At 41.5% G+C, this 16,206-nt stretch overlaps 2 protein-coding genes across 2 annotated transcripts; both read left to right on the forward strand.

The window, feature by feature from the left end:
- The first annotated feature begins 6,176 nt into the window (after positions 1 to 6,176).
- Positions 6,177 to 6,563, forward strand: LOC110888657. Its single transcript, XM_022136173.1, has one exon. It carries the CDS (start codon positions 6,177 to 6,179, stop codon positions 6,561 to 6,563), a length of 387 nt encoding a protein of 128 aa, XP_021991865.1.
- Positions 6,564 to 8,308: 1,745 nt separating this feature from the next.
- Positions 8,309 to 9,832, forward strand: LOC110888658. Its single transcript, XM_022136174.1, has 2 exons — positions 8,309 to 8,827; positions 9,038 to 9,832. The coding sequence occupies exons 1-2, from the start codon at positions 8,309 to 8,311 to the stop codon at positions 9,830 to 9,832; spliced, it is 1,314 nt and encodes a 437-aa protein (XP_021991866.1).
- The last annotated feature ends 6,374 nt before the right edge of the window (positions 9,833 to 16,206 follow it).

Genomic DNA, 16,206 nt, shown 5'->3' on the forward strand with positions numbered 1-16,206 from the left:
GTGTAGTGGGGATGTGGGGCATTATGTTAAATAAGATGTAATATAACTAAATAAAACAAAAACCATCAAAAAAATTTATTGGATAAAGAATTGGAATATGGAGGATGATTGGACAAACAAATGGGGGGCAAGGCGTGATTTAAATCACGCGAAAACAAAAAAACTGACCAATCACGCCCAAGGGGCGGTGGTGGGCGATATTGGGCGTTTTTGGTGGCCTTTTTTTTTTTTTTTGAAAAAACCACGCCCATTACAGGTGGTCTAAGGCATGTCTTCGAACTTTTCTTAACATCGTGTTCAATATGGTAATTTTCTACCAAGTCTTCTAAAAGGATTAGGATCAAATACAAAGACTCCTAATGTATGAAGGGTACAAAGGCTTATAAAAAAACCTACTACCCAAAAAAAAAAACCCCTAAACACCCACCACCACCCAAAAACCTAAACTCCCCCCATCACCCACCCAATTTGTTTTTTTTTTTTGTTTTTTTGTCGAGGGGGGTGGGGGTGGAGGGTTTACGTTTTTGGGCGGTGGTGGGTGTTTAGGATTTTTTAGGTTTTTGGGGTTGGGTTTTTTGGTGAGATATAGTTTTTTTTTTTTTTTTTTTTTTTTTTTTGCGGAGGGGGGGGGTTTGGTTTTTGGGTGGTGGTGGGGTGGGTGTTTAGGTTGTGGGTGGTGGTGTAGTAGGTTTAGGTTTTAGGTTATGGGACACTTGTCACTTCATAAATCATTTTTACACTTTTTACAATTAGAATTTTCGTAGAATAACTTAACCCCTTATTTAAATGGTTCAATTTTTTGATTGAATGGCAATTATTATTCTCCTACCAATACCAATTAAATTTTCTTTCTTACCTATTTGAATATTTGACCTCTCTTTTAAAAATAATATGTTTTTATCATGGTTCAATTATATAAAGTAGAGAAAAATGCAATTTGCGTCCCTGTGGTTTGTGTGAAATATCAACCTGAGCCCTTAAATTCATTTTTTGGTTTTTTGAGCCCCTGAGCTTATGAGTTCATAACACTTTGAGTCCCTCCGTCACACTTCTGTCTGTTTGACTATTTGAGCCAGGGGTAAGACCGTCTTTTGGCATATATTAATAACAATTTGCGTCCCTGTGGTATGAGTGAAACATCAGACTGAGCCCCTAAATTCTTTTCTTGATGTTTTGTTAAGAAATCATTGATTTAATAATTCAAATTAACTATTTTTAAATGAACTTATATAATCTTAACTACCTGAGCTCCTAAATTCAACGTTTGTATTAATTGCATTCATTTTTCAAACAGTTCAATTGTATAATTAATATAAACTTATATACTTGTTAAGAAATCATTAATTTAACAATTCAATTAACTACTCTTTAAATAAATGCAATCTAATAATTAAATGGTTTCATTTTGTATCATATAAATGGAATATATAATAATTAACTACCCCAAAATTCTGTATTAAGCCCTAAGTTAAACAGTTAAGCATCAAACATACCATACAGAGACAAAACGTCATACTAAGAAAGATAGAAGGATATCCAACTTGGTAGACTTGACGGAACTTACAGACTCGATAACAAAAGACCGTAACATATAATACAGAGACAAAACGTCATACCAAGAAAGAAATTGTGGATCTTTACTGACTGGTGCACTTCAGAATGTAGCTGATAACCCCCTTTAGTGTAGCCCTTCGGTTTTCCTTGAAATTCCAGAGCTCGCTAATTACATATCTTCCACTGGGGTTATATTGATTCATATGCAATTGATCGTTCTGATCAATCACTTCCTTATGTGCACCGCACCATCTTCTAGGAGGTTGTCAAGTATTCTCGCCTTCGTAGTTGGTGTTTTGCGTATCTTTACATCCGCAGCCATTATGTACAAGAAAACAAATTCAAATGACCAATATGAAGAACAAAATTGAAACTGACCAATATGAGGAACTCAATCGAATCAATCTGAAATATCTGAAATAAACCGAAAATCAATCTGAAACTGATCCGATCAGTTCATTTGTATAAAATTTAATTCTGATTTAGTTCATCTTTTTAAACAGTTCTCAAACAACCAACCAAAACAATTCAAAATTTACCAAAAATCAATTTTCACATTTCAAGTATCACTGTTGATGTGTTCAAATAACTACACACTGATGCGCTTTATCAATTTCCATCATTTGTTTCTTCGCATTTGATTCAGAAATTAAAACACACAAGTATCATAGTTTCAATAAACAACCTAGATCTGTACTCTAATTGTTTTTAATCAGCCAAATGATCACATGAGATCTGAAACTATAGAAATCAATGATACATTTTGAACAATATACTCAGTTGATACCCAAGACAAAAACCCACAAGAATCAAAACCAAAACACAGTTGATCTCATATGAGGAACCCAAAACGCATTCAAAACCTCTGTTTTGATACCCGAGACAAAAACCCACAAGAATCAAACAAAACCTCTGTTTTGATACCCGAGACAAAAACCCACAAGAATCAAACAATATTTTCACACAAAACCCGAAATAAACCTTCATAATAACAAAAACCAAACCTCTGTTTTGATACCCGAGACAAAAAACCCACAAGAGTCAAACAATATTTTCACACAAAACCTGTTACATTCTAGCATATCAAAAACATAGTGTCGATCATGTTTTAGGTATGTGATTTTACCTTGGATTGTTATAGAAGATGAAGATGATGAAGATGAAGATGATGATCGGTGGAGATTATAGAAGATGAAGATGATTCCGATGAAGATGACAAAGATGAAGATCGGTGTTGGGACTTGAGAGAAAATATTTCAATGAGTTTCTTGAGAAGTGTGATCGTTCTGATCATTCATATATGTTTATCATTAAGAGTTGAGTGTATAAAGGACATTTCACAATTGTCAAACAGTCAAACAGACGGAACACTGACGAAGAGACTCAAACTGTTATGAATTTATAAGCTCAGGGGCTCAAATAACCAAAAAATGAATTTAGGGGCTCAGGTTGATGTTTCACACATACCACAGGGACGCAAATTGCATTTTTCTCATAAAGTAACAAGACTTATCACCGGATTTCCCTTTTTTTAGTTTTGCTTTCCTAAGTTATGATTTGTATTTTGCAAATCGTGTCGTTTGATGTTTGATCCATTGATTTTAAGGATGGATTTAGAATGGATATGCTTTATAGATCTTGTATAAGGTCTAAGATATTGATTTGCGTATCCTGATTTTAACTAGGTTTGAACCCCGTATATAACACGGGCTGGATAAACGTAATTTTATATAACAAATAATTAAAATAAACATATCTTTAAAAAAAACTCGTGTATTGCACGTTTTGAATAAAATATAATGTCATATGTTAACAAATACAGTCGTCAAGCTTTATCTTTCAAAAAAGAACTTTGATGTACTGCTTACTTTTATAAGATTTTAGTTTGTTTTATATTTATTCTTAGCTAAAAAAACACATGTATTACATAGGGTTGAATCCCATTTTTATGATATAATCAAATTACGAGATACAATTATTTTAGTTAGTTTTATGCACCTCCATGCTTATTTGTTTGTTTATTTCATTCATAAAACACTCGCCTCAGATTTGTATTTAAGAGAGCTTACCGTACAAAAAGGTGGAGATCGATCCTCACGTTTTTATATATTTCATCAAAATTAAGAATTAAATTTTCTTTGAATGGAGTATAGAATTTTATATTTAAAAATTGTGTTATTTCTAAATGTTGATTCAATGTGCGATAAATGATGAGTTTAAACTAATTATAACATTACGCCTAACATTACAAAGGTGAAACTAAGTTTTCTAAATTTGACATTTGAAAGAATTGTGCGACTATAATGGTGTGTTCAAACCATTATAGCGATGCATCTAAGAACACGTATAATTTGATAGAAGCATGTGCCACGAACCTAGAATAGTTATTTATTCTAGTAAAAAAACAATACTACAATTATTAGTTATATATCAAACGGGAACCTTTGATTTCTAATTTACCATAATTTCAATCACCGAACTCCAAAGTATATATATCTACTCATAATACTCGGGATTTTCCTGTATGATTATATAAAAAAACAAACGTTTATCCTTATCTAAATTTTTGTTTAACCTTTATGATTATATAAAAAAACAAACGTTTATTCTTATCTAAATTTTTGTTTAAAATTAAGGGTAACTTTGTTATATAGTAACCAAGTTTCAGGTGTATTCCAATTAGGTCACTCGTAATTTTCTTTTATTCCAATTAGGTCACTAAAGTTCACTTTGATGTTCTAAACTTCCAATCCTAAATATTTTATTTAAATAGAAGGACATCCATCCAACATTGCATATATTTAGGTTATTAATTTAAATTCTTTTAACATGATTTATAAATGCCCACATAGATTAAAAAACTACAAAATATTCTTTTAAAAATTGTGAAAAGAATTTAAAAATTATGAAAAAAAACAATTATTAATTATTGGGTATTATTATTTATTTATTAAATAATAATACAAAGAAAAACTCATACCAAAACCCTCATTGTGTTAATCATCTCTGCAACTTTCCGTCTTCCAAATTAAATAATAATACAACGAAAAACTCATACTAAAATTCCAAATTGAGGACAAATCATATATTAATACTTCTTCGTTGCTAAAAGAGAAAGAAAACATATGAAATTTTAATTGCAAACTAATCTCTACATCAATGTCGAAGAATGGTAGGTGACGAAGTATGACCCAAATCGGCTAAACCGATTCGGCCATTACCTATTATTTTGTCATAAACAATTAATTATCAACATTTATTCTAGAATATTCGATTCTGCCTGGATAAATCACGTAAACAAATCTCCACCTTTTCGGGGAGATCATGCAAATCCCTAACTAATTGAAGCTCATCCTAAGTTAAGGAAAAATCCTAATGGTAAACTATAAATAGAGGTAAACATCCAAGGTATGAATCATCTTGCTCTCGCTTTACTCTCTTCTCTACACATACTCTTTTACTCCCAAAACCGAGACTTATTCTCACGCCAGAGGGTGGTTACAGGAATAACCTCATTCCTGTAACGAGTCCTAACGGTGTTCTGTTTTGCAGCTACCAGTTCAGATCGCCAAAAGTTGAAGTCTTAGTCGGATACTACCGTAAAGGTCAGTATTTCTTCATTGGCGCGATCTGTGGGACCTTTTCGGTAACAATTAGTCTGAATCCCATGGCAAGCGATCAGAACGTAGCAGTTACACCAAGCCAAGCGATGGTAGATAATAATCTGGTGCTAGGAATAGGCCCTATTACCACCACGCCGGCCTCGCCGGCTCTAACCAGGTCGCTCGACTTGGAGTTCGAAGTGGAAGGACCACCACCAGGTTTTGCAGGCACAACCGCCGTTTCTTCTGGGACCCCAGCGGCGGAACTGTTTTCCTACACTTCCCTACAATTCCCGTCAGTCGATCCAACTGTAATAGGAGTTAACGTGTTCACCCCAGCAACAACCGCCAGTCCACAGATGACACGTCTTAACTCTATTCCAGTTATTACATCGGCAAGCCCAAGCACTGTTATACCACAGGTAAGCATGCCTCAGTATTATCAACCTTCGGTTACATACGCCATGCCACCCTTGTATTCAGCAGCGCTAACAACGACACTGTCTACACCGCCTCATCACCCAGTGGTCATGCCAGCAGGAATTCTGAACGCTCCAATCACACCGGGAAATCAGGCTTATTTTCCCAGGTACTATTACGCACCCCCAATACGGGTATTTACCCCCATACGGTAATTCAATGTACACTCCCCAGGGAGCAACACAAGGCCATGCTCAACAATCGCCATACGTGGCTTACATCCCGCCTTGGTGGACTTTTTCAACGTCACAACCGGTTTACAGTCAAACTCCGCCGACAGCGGAACCTACTTATGACAGAGGAAACGCGTCTAGACCTCGATTTTCTCCAGGTGGAGGCCCCAGCCTTATGCTAAACATCACTTCCGCTCAACTCCCTGTCACCCAAGGTACCAGCCAAAGCAGGGTCACCCCTCCAGTACAACCGATCAATGTAGAAGACGAAGACGAACTCGCCCTACCTTACAAGCCAGTAGATGCAACTTTCAAATCCAAATTCACCAGAAGAATCGCGGAAGCTCCTATCTAGGAAAAGCCCAAGATGCCTCAAACCGTTGGCAAATACGATGGTCTAGGTGACCCTGAGGACCATCTCAATCTATTCAAAAGAGCAAGAGAGGTAGCCTGTTGGCCTATGCCCCTCTGGTGCAAAATGTTTGTGCAAACTCTGGTAGGCGTGGCTCGGGTCTGGTGGGATAGTCTGCCCATTGGGGAGATTGATAGTTTCGAGGATCTAGAGTCCAAATTCATCTTGCAATTTAGCCAACAACGCCGGCACACTAAAGATCAAAACGAACTTCTCCACATCCGCCGGCGAGACAATGAAACGGTGGAAAGTTTCATCGCTAGATTCAATAAAGAAAGCCTGGCAATCCCAGGTGTCACAAATGATCTAGCGTGTGGAGCTTTCCTACAAGGAGTAAATTGATGAACTATTAAGAACACTCCACGGAAGAGACGGGGTACCTCCCACCATCGACGAAATCTTGAGAATAGCTAAGGTTTATGTGATACAAGAAAAGGCGGTAGCCGCTAGTCACACGGCTAATAGGAAAAAGGAGGCTCTGAAAAGCCAAGAGGAGAGGGAACAGTGAGGTTCTAAAAATAAAGGCAGAGGAGACCGATACCAAAGAGGTGACAGAACGGACTTGCGGTATGATAGGTCTAGAAATACCTACTCAAGGAGCGAACCCTCCAAGCCGCGATCCGATTACCCTAACTTGAGCAAGACGCCAGCGGAAATCCTAGCTTCCGAGAACCTCAAGTTCAACCCTCCGAAGCCGCTAAAGGACAACCCCAACAAAGATACAAGCAAGTATTGTGAATACCACAAAGGGAGCGGCCACGATACTAATGATTGTTTTTAGCTAAAGAAGCAGACTGAATACTTTGTAAAAGCGGGTAAATTAGCACACCTAGTACGAGACATCAAACAGGGCCCACTGCCCGTTCAAGAAGAAAACGACAAGGCGGTGGGTAAAAGGTCGCGGGAGCTAAACATGGTACACGCGGATAAAGGAAAAGGAGCCAAGCGGAGTTTCTCCACGCTCGAACGTTGGATGCTGGCTACCATGACAATAGAGCCCCGCGTGGAGGATTTACACCTCACTACTGAAGCCTTAATCATATTTGCTGCGGTAGGTGATTATCACATGAGGAGGATCTTGGTAGATACCGGGAGTTCAGAGGATATCATCTATGAGCATTGCTTCAACAGAATGCAACCAGAAGATAGGAGGCTGCTTGAGTCAGTACACGCCCCTATTAAAGGTTTTACGGGGGAAAAGGTTGATCCCATCGGCTAAATTACTTTCCCAGTCACCTTTGGACAAGCCCCCCAGGAAAGAACCATACTCCTTACATTCCTTGTGGTACGCGCTGAGTCTTACCACAATGTAATCATCGGAAGGTTCACCCTAGGAAAGTTGGACGCTATCGTATCTACGGCGCGAGGCTTCATGAAGTTTCCCACCCCGCGGGGTATTACTACGGTATTTCGAGATAAGGTGGGAGAGGTATTTGACACCAAAGGATACCGACAATGGCCTACCGGCGCCATCGATCCTGAAAGATGGATATTAAGCACACGCCATCCAGATCAAACAGTAACTATAGGGGATAGTCTCTCCCCAGAAGTCAAAAACAACCTAAACAACTGCTGAGAAGAAACGCCGACATTTTCGCTTTCGAGCATTCTGACATGACCGGAATACCCCGGGAGAGGGCAGAGCACAGGCTAGCGACACTCCCGGGCATTAAACCCGTCGCACAGGGAAAACGAAGTATGGCTCCAGATCGAAAGGCAGATGTAGTCAAAGAAGCACGAAAGCTGGTTGAAGCTGGAATACTCAGAGAAACAAAGTACCACACATGGGTATCAAACCCCGTGATGGTCAAGAAGCCAGACGGTACGTGGCGGATGTGCATAGACTTCAAAGATCTTAATAAAGCATGCCCCAAGGATGCTTACCCGCTACCAGAGATGGATTTCAAAGTGGACTCCCTTGTCCCTTATAGGTACAAATGTTTCTTAGACGCCTATAAGGGTTATCACCAAATCAAAATGTCCAAAGACGATGAAGAGAAATCAGCGTTTCATACTGATGTGGGTATCTTTTGTTATACCGAGATGCCTTTTGGCCTGCGAAACGCCGGAGCTACTTATTAGCGGCCATGGACAAAGCTTTTGAAAAACAAATCGGAAGGAACCTAGAAGTATACGTCGACGATTTAGCAATCAAAAGCAGGGAAGAAAACCAAATGCTGGCAGACATCGAAGAAACCTTCCAAACGCTCAGGGAGTATAACATCAAGCTCAACCCCAAGAAGTGTTCATTCGGGGTCGAGGAAGGCAAGTTTTTGGGGGTAGTAGTCACCCAGGATGGTTTTAAAGCCAACCCGGAAAAAGTAGCTTCCATAACGCGGATGCCCTCCCACAGGACTCTGAAAGAAGCACAAGCATTAAATGGGCATCTGGTGGCCATAAATAGATTCTTGGCAAGGCACGCCGAAAGGTCTTTGCCATTTATAAAAACACTGAAGGACTGCCTTAACAAGAAGAACTTCAAATGGACCAGTGAAGTGGAAGAAGCCCTACAAGACATGAAGCGTTTCATCAAGAAACTACCCATGTTAACTGCGCTATATCCGGAAGAACTACTCAAAACGTACCTAGCAGCGGCACACAATGCGGTAAGCGCGGTACTCTTGGTAGAGAGAGATGGGAAACAAACACCCATTTACTACATTAGCCGAGTTCTGGCAGGGCTCAAGACGAGGTATCCAACTCTTGAAAAATTGGTGCTTGCTTTAGTTCATGCTACCCGGCGGCTACGAAGATACTTTCAAGGGTACCGCGTGCAGGTTTTAACAAACTAAACGTTACAACAAATTTTGCACAAGCCCGAGATCTCCGAAAGATTGGCTAAATGGGCAATTGAGTTGGGAGCTTTAGACATCGAGTACCGAAAACGAACAGCAATCAAGGGGCAGGTGATCGCCGATTTCTTAGCTGAAATTCCTGAGGGAGAAACTATACAGGACCCCACAGTTCAGGACATTCCGGAGTCCAGTACAACTAGACAAACTTGGAAGCTCTACACAGATGGATCGTCCAGGGGGAAAGGCTCTGGAGCAGGTCTCATGCTGATAAGCCCAGACGAAATACAGCTAATGTATGCCCTACGTTTCGATTTCGAATTTTCTAACAACGAAGCAGAATATGAGGCGCTACTCGCAGGCCTGAGGATGGCTCAATCTATGGGAGCCACAAGAGTTGACGCGTATGTCGACTCCTTGCTGGTAAATAATCAAGTAAATGAAACTTATGAGGCTAAGGACGATTCAATGGCAAAGTATTTGGCTAAAACAAAGGAGCTTATAGCTTCATTCGACAATGTCACGCTCAATCATGTCCGCAGAGGAAAGAACCAAATAGCAGATGCCTTGAGTAAACTCACCACCTCAGGCATGGAAAGAGAAGTAAAGGTAGAAACATTGCAAATGCCCTCCATCGAACCTCGGGAGGTTTCCGCCGTCACAGTGGAGGAACCTTGCTGGTACACCCCAATACTAAAGTTTCTCACAAAGGGTGAATTACCCCCCGCCAGGGCGGACACTCACAAAATCCAAAACAAGGCACTGCAATACGAAGTCAACAACGGCATCCTCTACAGAAATCATATCTGGGTACGCTGATGCGATGCGCATCTCCAGCAGAAGCGAAATATCTAATCCAGGAAATCCACGCGGGCATATGCGGCATTCATGCTGGTCCCCGGGCAGTTGTGGCCAAAATCCATAACACCGGGTATTACTAGCCAAGGATGCACGAAGACACGGTAGAAGAGCTCAGAAGGTGCCGTAGCTGTCAAACATTTGCTCCTCAAACACTCCGACCAAAGAACAACTTAATCCCGGTCACATCGGCCTGGCCCTTCCAAAAGTGGGCGTTGGATATTGTGGGACAATTCCCGCTAGCCCCCGGAAAGCTAAAATACCTTATTGTGGCGATTGACTACTTCACCAAATGGGTCGAAGCCAAACCTCTGGCTAAAATAACCGCTGAAAATGCAAAAAAGTTCCTTTGGGAGCACATTGTGTGTCGGTTTGGACTGCCACTGTATTTGGTAAGCGACAACGGAACGCAGTTCACAGATAAGGTCTTGCAAGATTGGTGTACACAACTCAAGATTCAACAAATCTTCACATCTGTAGCACACCCGCAAGGAAATGGCCAGGTAGAGCGGGCGAATCGAAGTTTGTTGGATGGAATAAAAAGAAGGTTGGGTTACGAAGGAACCTCCTGGGTGGAAGAATTGCCAAACGTACTCTCGGCACATCGAACAATGCCTAAGACAAGTAACAATGAGACTCCTTTCAGCCTTACCTATGGCGCGGAAGCCATGATACCCGCAGAAGTCGGTTTGCCCTCGCTAAGGCACCTCACTTCTAGCGATGGTAACGACAAGCTCCTAAGGGAAAGCCTGGATATGCTCGAAGAAAGGCGTGAAGCAGCCGCCATCAGCGAGGCAAAATATAAGAAGGCTTTGGAAAGATACTATAATTAGCGCGTAGCTCACCACACCTTTAAGGAAGGAGACTATGTCATGCGCGATAATGAGGCAAGTAGAGCGGAACCCACAGGAAAGTTGGGACCCAACTGGGAAGGTCCTTACATCATCCGAGAAGACTTAGGTAAAGGAGCCTATCGCCTAGCCAGGATAGATGGTACCGTGGTTCCGCGTAGCTGGAACGCAGCTCAGTTAAAAAAGTGTTATATGTAATGCCTTGCTCCTGACGGCGGGGTTTGATTATCTTTTCCTTTTTACAAACAAGTGTAATTCATCTACATCGATGTCTCTTCCCTTATTTAAGTTTTGAGTTAATAAAAGTTACTCCTTTTTCGTTTTTCTTCATTACTTAAATATACAATATACCATCGCATTTTATACTGCACTTACGGTACAAACAATTACCACCGCATCTTAACTGCACATAACGGTAAAAAAGTATCCTTGACATGAAATATTTTTCATACATATAAGTCAAAGGGTCAAAATATACAACGCTAAGAGCGGATATCTTGGTAATAGATACATTAACCGCTACAAAAAGATAGGTATTTTGGTAATAAATACATGGAACTATCTTACAAAAAACCAAGTACTTGTCCCCGTTGTTAAAATACCTACTTCTAAGAAACCAAAAACGAACATGTTCTTAAACCTACTTCTAGGAAAGGTCTGCCACTACCTCTGCATGGGTATGTAACACTTCTCCATAACACTCCAACGGATGAGGATCAATGATCAACTCATCGGTGTTTCCCTCATCCACCGGAGCAGCCATCACCTCCTGATCCTCAACCGGTTTCTTGCCGGAACGGCCACCACGACGTCTTTCATACACTAATCCACAGCGTTGAATATGGTCAAATGGAACGGCTTTCATCAAATTATCAGCAGACAAAGCAGCAACACTGGCCTCAGCAGGGGAAGGCTCCTCATATATGATGCTCTTGCAGGACCGGCTAACCCGGGGTAAGACATCACCAGGAGGCACTCTTTCTCCTTGGATCATCTCCTTCGTCACTGGAATTTGGAGACGAACTAGACCATTGGCGACATCTAAGCGTCGCAAAATATCAGAAAGTCTCTGTCTATAACTCCTACGACTCATCTTTTCAAGTTACCAAATTTGGAAAAAGGGACTTAATTTATAGAGGGATAAACAGTTTTGACAGGGGTGACGACAACATAATTAATGAAAAATAATCATCACTTGTCACATCGCCACATTTCAGAAGAACGGCGGCGTCATCAGTCATAACATTAGCATTAAATGTCTGACAGAACAATCAAGTGTTTGCGCAAAAACCAAGTCAAACAGTGTTCATACAAAATGTCTTGTACTTATTCCTCCTCCGATTCTTCCACTGGCTCCAGCATCAGGCGTAAAGAACCCACGCCGTCATCAGCAACGTGCTTCGTTAAATCAGCATATGCAGGTAGCGGGTCATTACATGCCGCTTCCAGGGCATCTGCCATATCTCCTTGAAGCTTGCCCCTCGTTGCATGGAAGGCAGGAGTGATCCTCCCTGACACTCATGGTATCTTGTGTAAACCCATCATGTTGACCGGATTGGTATGCCGCGGTAGAAAGGAGATCCAACAACGCCGTAAAAGACCCTGATTGACGTAGGTATTCAAATGCCCAAACCAGGCCATTGGTTATTAGCCAATTCATGTCACCTAGTAATGCAGCTAGTTGGCTAGTAAGATTGTCCACTTCGGCGTTTGATTGCTCTAGTTCTTTTTCTGCCTCTCTAAGGCGCACTTGATGGGCGGCAGAAGACTGAGTAAGCTGATTCTTCTCAGAAACGAGGGAGTCACATTGTTGCTACAGTTTTCTCAGTTGATCCTCCCGCTCCTCCAACTCCGCCTGCTTGGCTCGGACCTTGGCGTTAGAAGTTTCTACCTCAACAGTCAAAGGCTGGTATCGCTCCTGCACCTGAGACGCAAAGTCAGTGTCAATTCGGAATTTTTCCACCTGTGCAGACATTTCAGACCTCACCTTTTGAGCCTCAGCGATAGCTTTACGCTCCGACTCCTCCTGCACACTCTTAACGTGAGCAAGGACCCGGTCCTTCTTCGCTATGTCGTGAGCCCATATAATCCGCTCCTCAGCAAGGTGGGTGGTTACCCTCTTCAAGTCATCCTCAGCCCTGTTTTTCTCTGACAAAAACCTTCTTTCGCTCAGCCCAGCGGCTTGGAGTTGACTCTCCAAGCAGTATTTCTCATCCTTTAGCTCCTGGATAACGGCTCACGCCTGGTGGAGCTCATTATTGTCGTGCATCCACCTACGCCAGATCTCGGCAAGCCTTCGAGGCTGACTAACAGAGTCCACCATAGTAGAATTCATCAAATTTTCATTGTTCAACCCCTCAATATATGCCGATTCAGCCGGGGGGTAAGCTTTCTTAACCCAACGATGAATTACGGGGGGGGGGGGGAAATCAGTCTGGAGGATTCAGCAATTTTCCACTCGGGCTGGTAGCGTTTATCCTACATATGGGGATCCCAGTTGATAGTAGGCAAATAAAGATCATCGACCAAGCAGGCCCCATCATTGGCAATCCCACTACTGGACCCCCCAGCATTGCTAACAGCAGCAACCCCAGCACTAGTCGCCTCATGAGCGGCAGACACCGTAGGCATCTCTTTCTCAGTGGCAGAAAATACACTCACAGGAGAATCAAACAAGGAGGACGACGCGATACTGGAAGGTAGTGGCGTGGATATGGGACTATTTGTCATGGTCACGGCAGCGGTAGGCAGGGAGGATGGCATAGCACAACTAACAGCGGCGGTAGAACTCGCTTTAAGTATAAGCTCTGACAAGTCGGTTACGACAACAGCGGGAGATGTCACTCCCGCAGATGCTAATGAGGTGGGTGTCACACCCTGACCTTGAACCCCACCAGTAATACCTGGATTATACAAAATATTCAGTGATATAAACGACGTAGCCAATAACAAAATCCGTAGACAGAGATACATACAAAGAGGCAGGGCGTAAGCGGCTTGCATAGCCTCAAAGGCAGTTAAGGTAGGTACAGCAAACGTCTTGCGTTTTTTCGACACATGAATCGGACTAGTCACCTCAGCAGCAGTAGGTGTAGCACCGCTGGCAGATACAGTTACGCCAGCGGAAGGAGTAGCGGCACTGGCTGCCATATATTTCCTCCCGGTAATTTTTATCCGGGTTGGCTTCTTCTCTGGAACAGCAGCGCTACTCCCTCCACTAGGGGGAGGCTGGGATATATATGCAGATGGATCCGCCGGTACAGCAGGCAACAGAAATTGCTCCAGGTGAATTTTCAACACATCCGCACTTGTTCACCAAGCACGCGGTTCGCGGCTCTCAGTGCAGAATGCCGCGGGGGATCTACAAAGTCAAACAAACTCCATTCCCCTGCAATTTGCCAACATTTTATTTCTAACCTAGTTAACAAAACATACGAAAGGCAAAAAAGGTAGTTGTACATTCATCATTCCTCCGGAACGAGGGGTACAATTTCAGCTCACGCCATAGCAGGCTCATCCCTGCCATCACCAAGGCCCCCTCAGGGATTACCGTGCACTCGAAGGGGCGCTCACACAATCTCGTATACAGGGCGTTTGCCACAAAATCATCTTCTGGGGGACCTTCATCTTTAACTTTCTCTTTCGGCCCCATCTCCCTCCAGTGCATCTCTCCGGGAATAACACCGGAATCAATATAGAAGAATTTTTTCTTCCAATCTTTGTCCTTAGAACTGGTAGGGATGTCTCTTAGGCAAGACACATCGGGGTCCCTTCTGTCGAAAGTAAAGAAATGGGATTTCCATACGAGAACGAAAAAAGCCCTAAAAACGATGAGTTCAAGGATATGCCCTAAGGCGGTACAGGCAAACTCAAACTGACGGAGTTTAACCAACCCCAATGGGTGCAATTGAGAAATGTGGATAGGATAATGATCCAACACCAACTTGCAGAAGTTGGTGATTGGCAATCGAAAGTTACAGAACTTGAAAAAATCACTAAACAGAGTGATTTTCCATTTCTTCAGCAGAAACACTGTATCTGTTTTTTACGGCAGTACCGGATTCCATTCTGCCCTAATACCATAATCATGGATGAGGTTATTGTATGACACAGGTCCCCACTTGCAATAAAGGGCATCGGCGTTGGCTGGGATGGAAGAAGATGTTTCGTCAGTCTTGGAAGCCATTTTCAATTTCAGGATTGGAAGAATGCAGCAAGAAATGAAATTTCAAAAACCCCAACGGGAATCCTATTTATACGGAATCCGGCAACTTTTCGAATTCAAAAAGGACAAACGGATGGAAACACGCATCATAATAGGGAAGGTACAGCTGTCACTCTAATGGTGAACCAACTGTCACATCTTTTCCCATCGCCGCCATTTTTCAAAAAGCATAACGGTACCCCATTTGAGAAACTTAAACTTAAAGGGGGAAATTTTGATTTTTCCTTTTTTAGTCCGATTTCATGAATTTCATTTCGTAACTTCGGACTGGGGGACATGACGAGGTATGACCCAGATCGGCTAAACCGACCCGGTCATTACCTATTATTTTGTCATAAACAATTAATTATCAACATTTATTCTAGAATATTTTATTCTGCATGGATAAATCACGTAACCAAATCTCCACCTTTTCAGGGAGATCATGCAAATCCCTAACTTATTGAAGCTCATCCTAAGTTAAGGAAAAACCCTAATGGTAAACTATAAATAGAGGTAAACATCCAAGGTATGAATCATCTTGCTCTCGTTTTACTCTCTTCTCTACACATACTCTTTTACTCCCAAAACCGAGACTTATTCTCACGCCAGAGGGTGGTTACAGGAATAACCTCATTCCTGTAACGAGTCCTAACGGTGTTCTGTTTTGCAGCTACCAGTTCAGATCGCCAAGAGTTGAAGTCTTAGTCGGATACTACCGTAAAGGTCAGTGTTTCTTCAGTAGGTTAATGATGTAGATTTTTTAATAGATCTGTAGGTATATTTTGATTTCATTATTTGATTACTTTTATTAATTAATTATTTTATTCTTGTCTAATTTTTGTTTACACATATTATTATTATTTAATATGAGAGATAAATAGGAAAATAAGGTGAGGAAACACCAGAAAATGACACGTGTCCAAAAAAATTTTCATTTATTAGTATAGAAAAAAAAATTTATTTATCAAGATTTTCGTGTTTAATTCGTAAGGTATAATTTTTTTTTTTCATAAAACATTTTTGAAGAGAGATCTATGTAAGAGAAGTATGATCACCGTCAAAAGCAAAATTGAAAAACCTAGAGAATCCTCAATAGGATGTTTGTTGATGTTTTTAGAGAGAGAGAGAGAGAGAGAGAGAGAGAGAGAGAGAGAGAGAGAGAGAGAGAGAGAGAGAGAGAGAGGGAGAGAGTGAGGTGAAGGAAAGCGAAGGTGAGGTAGAGGTGAGAGATGATGGTAAAGTTTTTGTGTAAAAACACTTAAATATGAGAATTTGGG

Source organism: Helianthus annuus, chromosome 11 (genome assembly GCF_002127325.2).
Source record: "Helianthus annuus cultivar XRQ/B chromosome 11, HanXRQr2.0-SUNRISE, whole genome shotgun sequence".
Classification (NCBI taxonomy): domain Eukaryota; kingdom Viridiplantae; phylum Streptophyta; class Magnoliopsida; order Asterales; family Asteraceae; genus Helianthus; species Helianthus annuus.